At 39.2% G+C, this 15,216-nt stretch overlaps 1 protein-coding gene across 4 annotated transcripts in view; it reads right to left on the reverse strand.

Moving 5' to 3' along the window:
- PPP2R3B (protein phosphatase 2 regulatory subunit B''beta) overlaps nucleotides 1-15,216 on the reverse strand; it is a 106,752-nt gene that overhangs the window by 8,715 nt on the left and 82,821 nt on the right. For 3 of the 4 annotated variants that reach the window (XM_039504373.1, XM_039504376.1, XM_039504375.1), the window contains 5 exons: nucleotides 13,439-13,487; nucleotides 6,738-6,827; nucleotides 5,131-5,306; nucleotides 2,365-2,483; nucleotides 2,154-2,260 (listed from right to left, as the gene is read on the reverse strand). In XM_039504373.1, coding sequence (XP_039360307.1) covers nucleotides 2,154-2,260; nucleotides 2,365-2,483; nucleotides 5,131-5,306; nucleotides 6,738-6,827; nucleotides 13,439-13,487 — 541 coding nt within the window. Of the gene's footprint in view, nucleotides 1-788; nucleotides 847-2,153; nucleotides 2,261-2,364; nucleotides 2,484-5,130; nucleotides 5,307-6,737; nucleotides 6,828-13,438; nucleotides 13,488-15,216 lie in introns of all 4 variants that reach the window. The other variant, XM_039504374.1, reaches the window with a different exon arrangement.

Below are 15,216 nucleotides of genomic sequence, written 5' to 3' on the forward strand. Positions count from 1 at the left end.
TGGTGCTCAACCTGTTCCAGTGCTTCCTTTTGGAGCTGCAACCACAAAACTTGGGGCCACACACAGGAGGTCTGGGGCTACAGGCTGGGAAGGGAGGCTGTGGGCCTGGTACCTCTCCCTGTACCTTCCAGACTGTGCCCTAGCAGGGCTGCACACAGGGAATGCAGTGCTGAGATGTGCTAAGCCCTAACCCCCAGAAAGCAAATGGAGAGGTACTGTGCATCTGTGGGCCCCCTACCACCTCTGCTACCTATAGAAAGCCCCTGCATCCAGGCAGCAGTCCCCTTCCCCACAGGCAGGTTTGCAGCCAGGGAAGGCACATCCTAGTGCTTCCTTCCCTGGCTGTAGTCGCAAAAACTTGCCTTTCACTTATTGGCAACTGCCCGATAATGGCAACTTTTTGCTGGCAACTGAGGCTGGCTGCTAATCAGCAGAATCTACTGTAACTTTAAAACACCCACCTCAATGATTAAAGGGTCAGAAAATTAATCTTAAGGCAATGAGTGGTGCAAGTTATATAGCAAGAAAACACTGAGAAGCAAGACTCTAGAAACACTGGTAAATTATGTTTATAGAAATATTTAGCAAACTTCATAGGGAAACATCAATTAAACCATACTCTAATTACCCTGTCAACTGGGGATGTTGATGCTTAGGAGGAGAGAAGTTAGAAATTAAGAACATTAAACAAACTCAACTCTGGATCTTATGCAAGGATGTGATATTTAGAAACATGCAGCCCTGCACCAGTAGGAACCTCTGGACCTTCTCAAAACAAGCATCCTTACCTTAACATTTCCTTACCCTAGCCCCGGGCAAGGCTAGTAGTCAGAGAAATCAGAATCCCTAAAATTTTACAGAAGGAATGTCAGTGTTCTGCTGATGCAGGTTTTTTTTTTTTCTGGTAAAAACAGAAGAACATAAAACCACTAATAGCTGAATCTGAAGGAACATCTGATTACTTTGCTGTGGCATCATGTTACAGATGCTAGATTTACAAGTATGAAATTAAGCAATATAACCAGTTTCAGTTTAGCTCCATGGTGTTGGGATTTATATTTCCCTTCCATTCTCCAATAGGTATTTACATATAAAGGGTTTGCATTGACTCCTAAAAGCAGACATTCAGGAGACATTTAAGCGATAGTGGTCTTTTAGCCTGGGAATTTGCAAAAAAGTTTACTACTTATGCCTGGACACATCTTTCTAAGAGGCCTCGGACTCAAGCTACTAGAACCTCTTGCACAAACAAGCTCTAGACGCAGAGGCTCGCAGTCTTTTTGGTCCTTTTTAGAGAAGATTTTGCAGGCGCCAGAGCATTTAACTGAATGCCCTTTTCAGAGGCATAAAGGCACTTTTCATGCCCATCTGATATGGAAAATCCAGGAACATCAACACACTATTCTTTCTGACAGATCTTACATCTTGTTGAGGCCAATGGCAACTTCTTAAATTTTTGCCCTTTTTTTTTTAAATAGTGGTCTAAAGCTACAACAGCAAACACAAAACCTGAGTCCTAAACACTTACTATATAAAAGTATTTAGACTATTAAAAACTAGATTTGAAAGACTAGCATGGAGTACAGTAGATGTTGGATTTTGTGATTGCTCTGGCAGTTGGATAGCGAGTAGCTGAGGCATGATTAGATGGGTGGGGTATTTATTAGAGAAGGAAGAAAAATAAAATTGTGTAATAGTTTAAAGTTGTTTCTATCTTACAGCATCCAAAATGGACCTTTTTTTTGGTTTGTTTTTTCACTTTTTTATTCAAACATTTTGTTTATTGAAAACCAGATTTTTCTGTAAATGAAAATTTTTCATGTTTAAATACATTTTGTGAAACTGCTTTTTTAAAAATTGATTTGAAAAAAAAAAACTGACAAAAACTTTGTAAAACTTTAACCAGTTCTAGCACTTATACCTCTGTCATTGGAATGTACTCCTTGAGATGCATGAGGATGCCCTCCTGGGCCCCCTCAATACCCTCTAATCTACTGCTCAAAAAGGTTCCTTGGCCATATAGCTAGATATGGAACTCCTACAGTGGGAGGTCTGAAAGCAAGGTCATGATGGACATCAAAAGGTGTTTAATACGCGATACTCTAATTAGTTTAGCTAACTCATAGTATTAACATTCCCCATATCGTTCTTACCCATCATTCCACTGGTCACTAGCTGCCTCTTCAGCTACCAGGATATCATACTCTTCAGCAGCATATTTCTCCCAGTCAGAAATCTCTTGGCTTTCATTTTCACCATCCTGAACAGAATCAATTTTAACATTTTATTTATGCATTAAATGTATGCATACTGCATGGTATTACATTTTGCATGTTTGTGTTTAACAAGACAAAGTTTTCTTACCCTCAATATAGAAAATTGATCCTTCTGCTCATGGTCAAGGTATTTTTCAATGTTGAAAAAGGTATCAAAGAACACGTTTGCTAACTTACATTTCTTTAAGTCATGGAGAGTAATTTTCTCTGGGAAAAGATTAAGAGATAAGTAGTAAAATATATTTAAAAATATAAACTGATTGAGCTATAATTCATCCCTTCGCTGGAAGTGCAAATGTGTTGAAAATTTAAAAGGAAAAAAGAGTCCCCGTTTTGCTCAAGAACTAAAAATCTATAAGGTTATCAGCACTATTTCAGTTTAAAGTTACAATTTTCAGTAGCCATTTTGATGGAGAGTGATTTGATATGCTCTGGGTGTCTTATATAAAGAAATTATAAACAGGTCCCAATCTGCCTTAAAACTGGTTTAATGATAAACTTGAATATTTAAAACTTCAATTCAACATTTGATCATTGAAGTACAGGTGTCTGCCTGTGCGGGGTCACGTGCAGAATTGAAGCCTATGTTTAGGGTGGTTAACTCCTTAGTTAACATGACACATTCTCTAAACACTTATGGGTTTGAAGGGCTCCTGCTGTTTCAGAACCAGCTGGGAGCAACTTCTCAGCTGGTTTTGTGCTCTCACTGCTGTCTTATTTATTTCCCCCACGTGTACAAAGCGTAGTTCCTTTCCCATGGAGGGCTAACAATGCTCCCTGAACTCCCATGAGGCAAGTCTTCCTGGATGTCAGCGTAGCTTCTGCTGGGGTCCACCTGACCCCAGGATTTTCCCCTGGTCCCTCACCTATTTCTCCATAACAGCTTCCCCTATTATTCTCCTACAATCCCTCTGTCTGCCTCTTCCTCCTCCAGTCCAGTGAACCACATGTTTGGCTTCAGTCCAGCTCTCCTTTCCCACTACCCCTTCCTCAGCCCTCCAGCTTCACCACACACCAACAAAGTGCAAGTGAGTCATTGAATTGTAACTCCCTTGCTGGACAATGGCTGTTGATGGTTATTCAACACCCACCCAGGTGCTGGTTAACTCCCTTGTCCTCGTCTGTGGGGATCTAATATCTGGGCAATTCCGCAACTCTCAGCATATTTTAGTGCTTCAGTCAGTTTCTTTTCGACCGCATTAGAGAAGTTTTGTAACCTTTAAATAGCCCTTAATTTAAGCAAGGAAGGTGGGTGGTGAGTGTGCGACTTCAAAATAATTACTATGTTCAGTGAACAAAAATTATAGGTAGTACAACAGATTCACACTCCAGGAGGCTATTAAAATCCAAGGATGTCTAAGAACTGAGTGCATGACATCTACGTAGCAAGATCACTTTAAATGTCTTAGGAAAAAAAATATGACTACGTATAGATAATACATAAAAAGTGTCAATAAGAAAGTGTTATTGAAATTTAATTCCACAAGAAAAATTAATAGATGCTCTGCAAGATAAGAGAGCTGAGCTACTCATCCTATACCTTTAAAATAAAAAACAGATAGGCCAGGTCTAAATTTATGCTACAATGCCGAGTGCATGCAATGATATTGTGAATACATTATATGTTTGGAACTTCATGTATCTACTCTGCAAATATGTTGGATGGAAACCAATACAAGGCTGGTTGTTACTGAAATAGGTTACAGGAAACCTAACCATAGTCAGACAGACATTTAGACATTACTTTTGGACAGCCTGACTCGTGTAGTGTCAAATATAATGGACTGATGGACTCCAAAGCCTTATCCTGAGCTAGAAGCCAAAGCTTCCAACATGTGGAGCAAATGAAAGTGGCTTGAAGATGTAGGAATAAGAAGAATAAGGGATACAGATTACTGTTGCACACTTCAGTACCTTAAGGAGTTTAGGAAAGACAAGAAAAATTACTTGGATTATGGAAAACCGCAGAATGGATCAGTCACTACAGCCTGATGCTCACTTAATATTTATGAGTTTGTGTCATCAGGAATAACATTTTCTATATTAAACTTGCATTTCTTCTGTAGGTTTCATCAGCTAAGGGTCAAATTTAGGAGTATTAAAATGCAGTAAGCCCCTAATGAATGTTAAGTGACTGAGCTGCTCAACTCTTTTGAAGATCAGGCCACTTTTTAGGTGCCTAAATATGGATTTAGGATACTAACATTTGGCACCAACATTTGAAAATGATTGCCCTTGTCTAAGCCAAGTCATTCCACAGCTGATTAATAGTTCATTTATCTTTTAATCTCTGTCAAACATTAGTTTTCTCATTTCGCTTGTGCTTCTACCAAGAAACCTATAGTTGCAGTATGGAGCCTGTCAGTTAAAGTGAGATAGACAGCCCTGGGTCGCAGTCAGTGATGCAGGATTTCAGTTTTTGAGCACAATCAACTTAGCTATGAGAAGGAGCATCTGGATTCATATAAAGAAAAGCCAAAAAAGTTTTAAAATAGGTCTTCTTGATTTTAATGCGCACAGTAATTCACTCAGCAGACATTTCATTTCACAAGCACAAACATGTTCCAGTGGAAGGACCCCCGTTACAGAACTATTAACCAACATATTTTCTGGTCTATTTTTTTTTGCTGAACTAGTAACGAAGATTAGGCCTAACAATCTGATTCTTACTATAAAAACAGACTGATATTCTAGGCTGATCAGTGAACAGCTACTTCTGCTTAATTAGGAGTATTAAGCTTGATCAACTAGCAAAGGCAGATTCACAACACAGCCCAATGATGACCCCATAGGCCAAGACCAAATTAATCTGAGAGAGCAGAACATAGTTATAGAATGGAAAGAAGCCCCTTACCATCACATTGTGGCTTTACAAGATCCAGCATCTGGCACAGACAGTCTTCAAAAGGTAGAGGTTCAATGGCCATGTTATCCAGTTTTTGGCACTGTTCCTCATAAAAGTACTCCAGTTCATACATAGACAATGCACCATCCCCATCAAGATCCATACAGCGAAACCAGTATTCAATGCTGAAAGAAGTGATAACACTAACTGTTTACTGCCTGAATGAGTCTTGGCAAACATCTACTTAAAAAAACCTTTTACAGACATTGGACAGCTCACAGATCACACTGCATAGCTTTAAGCATACCTAGTAGGGATTTGCATTAAGTCAAGAATGGACTACCATGATACAGCAGACTTCTGCATAAACACTTCTCTCACCAGCTGCTGACTCAGGTACAATACAGGGTAAGCTATATTGTGCATTTTAAAAATACCTGTAAATTAAGTAGGTAGGAGGACCTAATTCCACCTCAGATATTTGGCCACAATTCCCAATGAAGTCAATGGAAAGTGAAGTCATTAAGAGTCAAATTCTGGCTTCCTACAAGAGTTCACACTGAAGGGCTACCTTATATTTCATCAACACCTCATAGTTCTGCTCTGTCATAATGCAGCTCTTACTGAAGTCTTTGATAAATGAAATTCTGCTTTGCAATATGGCATTATTTGCACGCCTATCCCTACTCAGTATTAGGGTGGAATAAAATATAACCCCATAATATAGCAGCACTACTTAGGGCAGGTCTACACTACGGCAGGGATCGACACTCGGAGATTGATCCACCGGCAGTCGATGTAGTGGGTCTAGCAAAGACCTGCCAGATTGACTGTAGATCGTTCTCCAATTGATCCCTGTACTCTACCCCCGACAAGAAGAGTAAGCTAAGTCAACAGGAGATTTTCTCCTGTCGACCCCAGGGTAACTCGACCTAAGGTACATCGACTCCAGCTACATTATTCACGCAGCTGGAGTTGTGTAGCGTAGGTCGACTTATTGAGGTAGTGTAGACGTAGCCTCAGTTAACCATATTCATAGGCATTGAAAGAGTGCTTTGAGGAGGAATTAATGAAGAACCAAAACTGAAAAGAGAATTCTGGCATAAAGAAATTTCTTTAGCCAGCTTCCTTTTACACCCTACTTTTTCTATAGATTGGTATTGGGTTAATAACTTCCTCCTTACCAGTTCAGATTCACTTTGCTTGTGCAGTGACATCTGTCTCACACATTTGGCATTATAACGTCACTATAATGTCAGAATAGAATGAACATGTTCAAGGAAGACCTTGTTTGAAAGTGAGAGCTTTGAAAATTACCAAATCTAGTTAGAAAGAACAATTTTATATGAAGGATGGGTAGATTAAACCTGATATGTTTGAAAACGTTCCTCTAACACAAAACCCCTCTTTAAATGAATCAGACTCAACAGCTGAAAAGAGGCCAAAGAAAATCAAATGAAACATACAGATTAAAAACACTAATTAGAAGTATTCAAATGCAAACTGCTTTGGAATTTAATGGGTCAAGTCAGATAGGTATGTTCTGCCAGTTTATAGTTGGAGGCAGATAAAGCCAGTTTCTATCTAGTTAGGCTCAAGTGTCAGTTAATTCTTACCTAGTTGGAGTCTTTTTGTCCTCTTCAGATATCAAAAACCAGACAAAATCAGCGTAGCTAAGTTTTCCTTCTTTCTGTGCTTTTCTGCTCCTTAAAGACCAATCCAGGTATGGAGATAAATGGAAAACAAGAATACGCAAGTATTTTAAGGCACTGAAATACTGCAACAAAACTGGGACTAGACTTGATCACTAAAAGGGTCATTTTCATTTTGTTCATGTTGATTTTGTTAATTTTAAAATTTACTCAGAAGCTGACATCGTAGTTGAAGTTAGGGAATGCAGCTCTGGCTCAGGATCAGCAACACTCCATGTGCTGTCCCAGCCCTAACACATCCCATATGAAAGAACGGGGAAGTGGATGGCACACCGTACGGTGAGGAGGAATTCTCAGCTGGCTCTTTAAGGCAGCTGATTAGGCCTCAACTGGAGTATTGTGTCCAGTTCTGGGCGCCACATTTCAGGAAAGATGTGGAAAAACTGGAGAAAGTCCAGAGAAGAGCAACAAAAATGATGAAAGCGCTAGAAAATGACCTATGCAGGAAGATTGAAAAAACTGGGTTTGTTTAGTCAAGAGACTGAGGGGTGACATGACAGTTTTCAAGTACATAAAAAGTTGTTACAAGGAGGAGGGAGAAAAATTGTTCTGGTTAACCTCTGAGGATAGGACAATAAGCAATGGGCTTAAATTGCAGTGAGGGCAGTTTAGGTTGGACATTAGGAAAAGCTTCCTAACTGTCAGGGTAGTTAAGCACTGGAATAAATTGCCTAGGGAGGTTGTGGAATCTCCATCACTGGAGATTTTTAAGAGCACGTTAGACAAACACTTGTCAGCGATGGTCTAGACAATACTTAGCCCTAGTCCAGTCACCTGCATTCATGACAGAAGACCTCTTCAGGTCCCTTCCAGTCCTATGATTATGGCTGCTTAGGCAGCAAGTAGGGCTGACAATCTGGTTCACTATTATGTATATATAAAATTTTTAGAATTACATTTGAATTAAAAAAAAAAAAAAAGAGTCCTGTGGCACCTTACAGACTAACAGACGTATTGGAGCATGAGCTTTCGTGGGTGAATACCCACTTCGTCGGATGCATGTTCTGGAAATTTCCACTACATGCATCCGACGAACATGCATCCGACGAAGTGGGTATTCACCCACGAAAGCTCATGCTCCAATACGTCTGTTAGTCTATAAGGTGCCACAGGACTCTTTTCTGCTTTTACAGATCCAGACTAACATTGCTACCCCTCTGATATTTGAATTAAAAATACAAAAAAGTTGCACAGCATTTTGTAGTCTAATCTGAGAGTGCTTGGAAAGCAACAAAGGAAGAGCAACAATGATACTTTTTTGGCAAAACATAATTGTCGCTTTTCCGTTGTTGCTTTCCAAGCACTCTCGGACATATATAGATACAGATAAATATATGAGAATGACTGTCAAGCGATTAAAAAAATTGTGTAATTGCACTGTTAAACAATAGAATACCATTTATTGAAATATTTTTTGATTTTTTCTACATTTTCAAATATATTGATTTCAATTACAACACAGAATACATAGTGTATAGTGCTCACCTTATTTATTTATTACAAATATTTGCACGGTTAAAAAAAGATAGTATTTTTCAAGTCATCTAATACAAGTACTGTAGTGCAATCTGTCATGAAAGTTGAACTTACAAATGTAGAATTATGTACAGAAAATAACTGCATTCAAAATAAAACCATGTAAAACTTTAGAACCTGCAAGTCCACTCAGTCCTACTTCTTGTCAGCCAATTGCAAAGACAAACAAATTTGTTTACATTTGCAGGAGATAATGCTGCCCACTTCTTGTTTACAATGTCACCTGAAAGAGAGAACAGGCACCCCCGTGCTACTGTTGTAGCCGGCATTGCAAGATATTTATGTGCCAGATGTGCTAAAGATTCATATGTCCCTTCATGCTTCAACCACCATTCCACAGGATGTGCATCCATGCTGATAACAGGTTGTACTCTAACACAATCCAAAGCAGTGCGGACCGACGCATGTTCATTTTCATCATCTGAGTCAGATGCCACCAGCAGAAGGTTGATTTTCTTTGATGGTTTGGGTTCTGTAGTTTCCACATCAGACTGTTGCTCTTAAGACTTCTGAAAGCATGCTCCACACCTCATCCCTCTCAGATTTTGGAAGGCACTTCAGAGTCTTAAACCTTGGGTCGAGTGCTGTAGCTATCTTCAGCAATATCACACTGGTAACTTCTTTGCGTTTTGTAAAATCTGCAGTGAAAGTGTTCTTAAAAGGAACAACATGTGCTGGGGCATCATCCAAGACTGCTATAAAATGAAATATATGGCACAATGTGGGTAAAGCAGAGCAGGGGACATGCACTTCTTCTCCAAGGAGTTCAGGCACAAATTTAATTAACACTTTTTTTAAACGAGCGTCATCAGCATGGAAGCGAGTCCTCTGGAATGGTGACCGGAGCATGAAGGGGCATACAAATGTTTAGCATATCTGGCACGTAAATACCTTGTAATGCCAGCTACAAAAGTAACATGCAAATGCCTATTCTCACTTTCTGGTGAAATTGTAAATAGGAAGATGGCAGCATTATTTCCTGTAAATGTAAACCAACTTGTTTGTCTTAGCGATTGGCTGAACAATCCCTCTGCCATGTACACTGGCCAAACCGGACAGTCTCTACACAAAAGAATAAATGGACACAAATCTGACAGCAGGAATCATAACATTCAAAAAACCAGTAGGAGAACACTTCAACCTCACTGGCCATTCAGTAACAGATTTAAAGGTGGCAATTTTGCAACAGAAAAGCTTCAAAAACAGACTCCAACGAGAAACTGCTGAACTTGAATTGATATGCAAACTAGATACAGTCAACTTAGGCTTAAATAGAGACTGGGAATGGCTGAGCCATTACACACACTGAAGCTATTTCCCCATGTTAAGTATCCTCACACCTTGTTAAAAACTGTCTTAAATGGGCCATCTTGATTATCACTACAAAAAAGTTTTTTTTTCTGACAATAGTTCATCTTAATTAGCCTCTTAGAGTTGGTAGGGGAACTCCCGCCTTTTCACGTTCTCTGTATGTATATATATCTCCTCACTATATGTTCCATTCTATGCATCCGATGAAGTGGGCTGTAGCCCACGAAAGCTTATGCTCAGATAAATTTGTTAGTCTATAAGGTGCCACAAGTACTCGTGTTCTTTTTGCAGATACAAACTAATACGGGTGCTACTCTGAAACTTGGCTGAACAAGAAGTAGGACTGAGTGGACTTGGAGGCTCTGAAGTTTTCTATAACTGCACTCAAAAACAAAACAATGTTATGTGACAGGGCAAGGCCAGATGGCTATAGTAAAGTAGTGGAAGACATACATATTATCCACAGGCTAAACAAATCCCTGTTACCAGGATAAGCAAATGGCAGCTGCTCCAGGTCAATTAAGACACCTGGAGCCAATGAAGATCTTTCCAGAAGGCAGGGAGGACAGCTAGGTTGATTGGGACACCTGAAGTCAATCAGGGGCTGGCTGAAACTAGTTAAAAACCTCCCAGTTAGTCAGGTGGGGGTTTGTCAGGCGCTGTAGGAGGAACCCACACTGTTGGAGAGACTGAGCAGTACAAACCATATCAGGCACAAGGAAGGAGGCCCTGAGGTAAGGGTGAAGTGGATACTGAAGAAGTGGGGGCTGCTGTGCAGAAGTGGCCCAGGGAATTGTACGCATCCTGTTTCTAAGAGACCGTGCAAGGAAGGGTAGCTTCTCCTCACCTCCCTTGCTGGCTTATGATGAAAATGGCTCAGTAGGCTGTGACTCTTGCCTCTAGAAAGAGAAGGGCTACATGGAAGGTCACAGTGAGCCTCTGAGGCTAGCAAAATCCTCCAGGAAGTGCAGGACCCACAGAGCCAAGGACAGAGCTTTGTCACAGTAACTTAAAAAAATAAATAAAAATCTACATTTGTAAGCTTCACTTTCACGCAAAGATTGTACTACAGTATTTGTATGAGGTGAATTGAAAAATACTATCATTTTTACAGAGCAAGTATTTGTAATAAAAATATACACTTTGATTTCAATTACAAGACAGAATACAATTATATATGAAAATGTAGAAAAACCATCCAAAATATTTAAAAATTTCAATTGGTATTCTATTGTTTAATAGTGACTAAAACTGTGATTAATCGTGATTAATGTTTTTGAGTTAATCACAGTTAACTCACGTGAAAGACAGCCCACCTATATATACACAAGATACTTCCAGTTTTTTTTTTGATTTCACTTCCGTTTCATTTCTGTTCTTATACTGCACTGATCATTACAGTTTCCAAGCAACTTCCTTTGTGTCCTATACCTTCCAAAAGAGAACTTCGATTTTTACAAAAAACTGACCAATTAAAAAAATAATTCGATAAGCAGCCTTGGCTTAGCACATTGTGAGATTTCTCCTGTAGAGAATTCCTGTTTTTAAGCACCTTTCTGATACCCTGCTGATGTTTAGATCTTTTTGGGAAGTCTGACAGCAGCATCATGAAACATACCCAAGCACATGTCTTCTTCTCTAGGGTTGCCTATTGCCACTTTGGTTTCAGATTTTCTGCTACATTTACTGGTCAAGACCCCTTTGCTAGCCCTCAGGAACAGCATGCATGTGAGATGCCAAAAAGCATTGCATGAGTGTGATGTCGTTCAAGCAGACTGAGAATTGTACAACAACTGGTTTTGGGGTCAAAAAATGCCAATTCATCAAAACTGAATTTTTCACTCCAACTTATTGGTTTTGTCGTGAAGGTTTCACGTATAGGTCAAAATAAGAGAACAGCTTCTCTAGAATAACCACTAGCCCAGTGGCTAGGACACTCATAGGGGATGTACGAGACCAAGATTCAAGTCCCTGCTCTGCCTGGTTCATGCAAGTGCCCTGTCAGGGTTCCCCCCTCACTCGGAACTCTGGGGTAGAGATGTGGAGACCCACGTGAAAGACCCCCTAAACTTATATTTTACCAGCTTAGGTTAAGCTTCTCTAAGGCACTAATTCCTTAGATTGATATTGCTGCCGCCGCCAAGTGATTTACACAAAATATTCAGGGAAGGGTCACTTGGAATCCCTATCCCCCAAAATATCCCCCCAAGTCCCTTCACCCCCTTTCCTGGGGAGGCTTGAGAATAAAATACTAACCAGCTGCCTTAGCAATGTGAGCATAGACCAAACCCTTTGTCTTCAGGACACTGAAATCAATCAGGTTCTTATAAGAAGAACTTTACAAATAAAGAAAAAAGTAATAGAATCACACCTGCAAAATCAGGATGGACGGTAACTTTACAGAATAATAAAATTTTAAACACAGAGGATTCCCCTCTGGACTCAGCTTCACAATTACAAAACAGGAAAGAAACTACCTCTTTAGCATAGGAAAATTCACAAGCCAAAACAAAAAATAACCTAACGCATTTCCTTGACCTACTTACAGTTTCTGTGGTTTTAGTTGAAGTATCCCAGGTATGTTCTGCTGGCTTTTCCCTCCTTCCGGAGAGAGAACAATCTACAGAACAACAAAACAAATCCTCCCCCCCCCCACCCAGATTTGAAAGTATCTTCTTTCCTCATTGGTCCTTCTGGTCAGGTGCCAACTAGATTGCTTGAACTGCTTAACCCTTTACAGGTAAGGCAATCCAGTACAGCTGCCAAGTAGACAAAGGTTGCTACCCTTCCCCCCTATACTCATGACATGCCCTAACCACCAGGCCATAGAGTCAGTCTCTCTCTCTCTCCTCTGTTGGAGCGGGTTCACTTTGTGTAAATCAGTGGTTTTCAACTTGTGGACCCCTGTGGGTCTGCAGACAATGTCTACATTTCCGAAATGGCCCACCCCTCCATTTGCTATTTTGTAGGGGTCCACATCACTGGTGTAAATAGTTACATATTCATTGGGCCAAAGAGAGTGCAAGAGGCAGAATCAGGCAAAGCAGGGATTTGAATCCTGGTCGTCCATATCCCAAGTGAGCACTGGACTACTGGCTATTCTAGCGTGGTGTTCTCTCATTTTTAAACAAAAAAATTTACAGGTCTAGTTTTCATTCTGATGAGGAACTACATGGTAAAACCTCAGTTTTTCACGAAATGGAATTCTTGTTTTCTAGCCAGCCCTAGTCATCATAGCTATTCCATGAGACAGGAAATACATATGACCATCAAAATATATTGAAGCTCCTATACGGTGTAGTCAAATGCACGAAGTACTCACACTTAAGATAAATAAGGTTAATATAACTAAAGTTAGAGAAAAATTATGTGTTATTTGTAACACTAGTAGAAAAAGCTTTCAAATGAAAATTTGAGTTTCCAACTGGAGTTCATTTAAAGTTTTAAATTGGCAAATGGAAAGATAAAATAGCAGAGAAAGCCAGTGATCACTTTTCACTTTCTTCCCAACCCAAATTAGATTTTACAACATTGCTTTACCTTATTTACCAAAATCAAAGACCTTTGCACAGAGTACATTGTGCAGCAGCAATGCAAAAATTCCTGTTGAAACGTAGATTTAAAAATTTGGAGTGACAGTGCTGAATCCTTGAAATTAGCTTTTGATTTTCAGGGGAACTCAACTTTCAATTTTTCACAAACAAGTCTGACCATTAAATTGGATTACCTGTATTTAAAGCAGCATATAAAAAAGTTACCTTGTTACTGCTCCTGAAAATATCCTCTCTATCATCCTGTTTGATATAGCTGCGAAAGAGAAAAAAATATTAGAAGACATTTAAAGGTCATATTTTTGCTTTATATTGTGTTTAGCTGATTAAATATATTTATTGAAAACCACCTAATTATATAAATATAGAGGTATGTAAAACAAAAGATTAGCTCTCATTAATCTTTGAATTCCCATGGATGGGACCATTTGACACATACAGCCTCCAAAACGGGGTCCAAATGGCTTTAAATTCTGACTTGAAGCATGAAGTCTAGGACAATAATTAGATCAGTATTTATTTAACAAGCATTGCCTTAACAAGTAAATCTTGCTTTCAAGGGTCTTTACATTTTAGAAGCCCTATAATTCATCATAGAGCCAACATGGAATTAGGAATTTTAATGTACAAAGATAATACTTAACTATCTCTGACACACAGTTTTGAGATGCATGTTTTTATTTTGTTATCAATGCTGGGGTTTTACTAAAGATGAAGTGTCTTTGGTTAAATGATTGAGTCTTATTTGCATAGTTTTACGGTGCTTTTTACCAGCATACTCTAAGTGTAATTTCTCTACCAGAATACAAAACATATTAAGGAATTAATAGGCTTTAAGAGCTGAATGTTTTACAAAAGATACTTCTATATTTCAAAGTTTAATATTGGAAAAGAGAACCAGAATTGCATCTGATTAACCTAACCATTGAAACCTTTCATTTCAAAGCAAAAAAAACCCCACCAATGCTTCTGTAAAAGGCTAACTAGTCAAACCTTGTCCTGTAGTATATATTTGTTTTTGCTATCACCAAACATTTCATAGATAAGGCTAGAAGGACCACTGAAGTCTAACCTCCTGTATAACACTGGCTATAGGATTTCCTTGAATTAATTCCTGTTTGAACATATCTTGTAGAAAATCATCATAATGATGTTCTAAATCAGTGGTTCTCAACTGCAGGTACACAGAGGTCTTCCAAGGAGTACATCAACTCATCTAGATATTTGCCTAGTTTTACAACAGGTTACATGAAAAGCACTAGCGAAGACAGTACAAACTAAAATTTCATACAATGACTTGTTTCTACTGCTCTATATACTGTATGCTGAAATGTAAGTATAATATTTATATTCCAATCAATTTATTTTATGATATGCTAAACACGAGAAAGAAAGAAATGTTTCAGTAATAGTGTGCTGTGACATTTTTCTATTTGTGTCTGATTTTGTAAGCAAGTAGTTTAAATGAGGTGAAACTTGGGTACACAAGACAAATCAGACTCCTGAAAGGGATACAATAGTCCGTAAAGGTTGAGAATGACTGTTCTAAAGGACACCAGCAACCTATTCACTATTTATTCCCAGAACTGGGTGACATTCAGCTCGTTTGCTTCGGGGGGGAAAAAAGGCATGATACAACTGAAAGCTGAGATCACAAAAATTAGACAGGGAAGAGACCTGTTAGGCTATCGTGTCAATACTCCTTCCACTTCAGTATTTTTCCTTGCAACGTGTATGAGTGCTTGGTCTAGTCTAGTTTTAGACTGACAGCAACGAGGAGACAGCCACACCCTGTGGGAGACGACTGTCGTTGAAGACATACCTCGCTCTACCACCTGCTTTTTAAGTGTAGGGCTAAAATTTTCAAAATGTGTGTCCAAAAGTTAGGCTGTGAAGTCCATATTTAGGCACTTAAGTACCTATTTTCAAGAGTGCTGAGCATGCAGTGTCTCCTTTTGATTTCAACTGATCTTAATGGGAATGGC

This window comes from Mauremys reevesii, linkage group 1 (genome assembly GCF_016161935.1).
Source record: "Mauremys reevesii isolate NIE-2019 linkage group 1, ASM1616193v1, whole genome shotgun sequence".
NCBI classification, from domain to species: domain Eukaryota; kingdom Metazoa; phylum Chordata; order Testudines; family Geoemydidae; genus Mauremys; species Mauremys reevesii.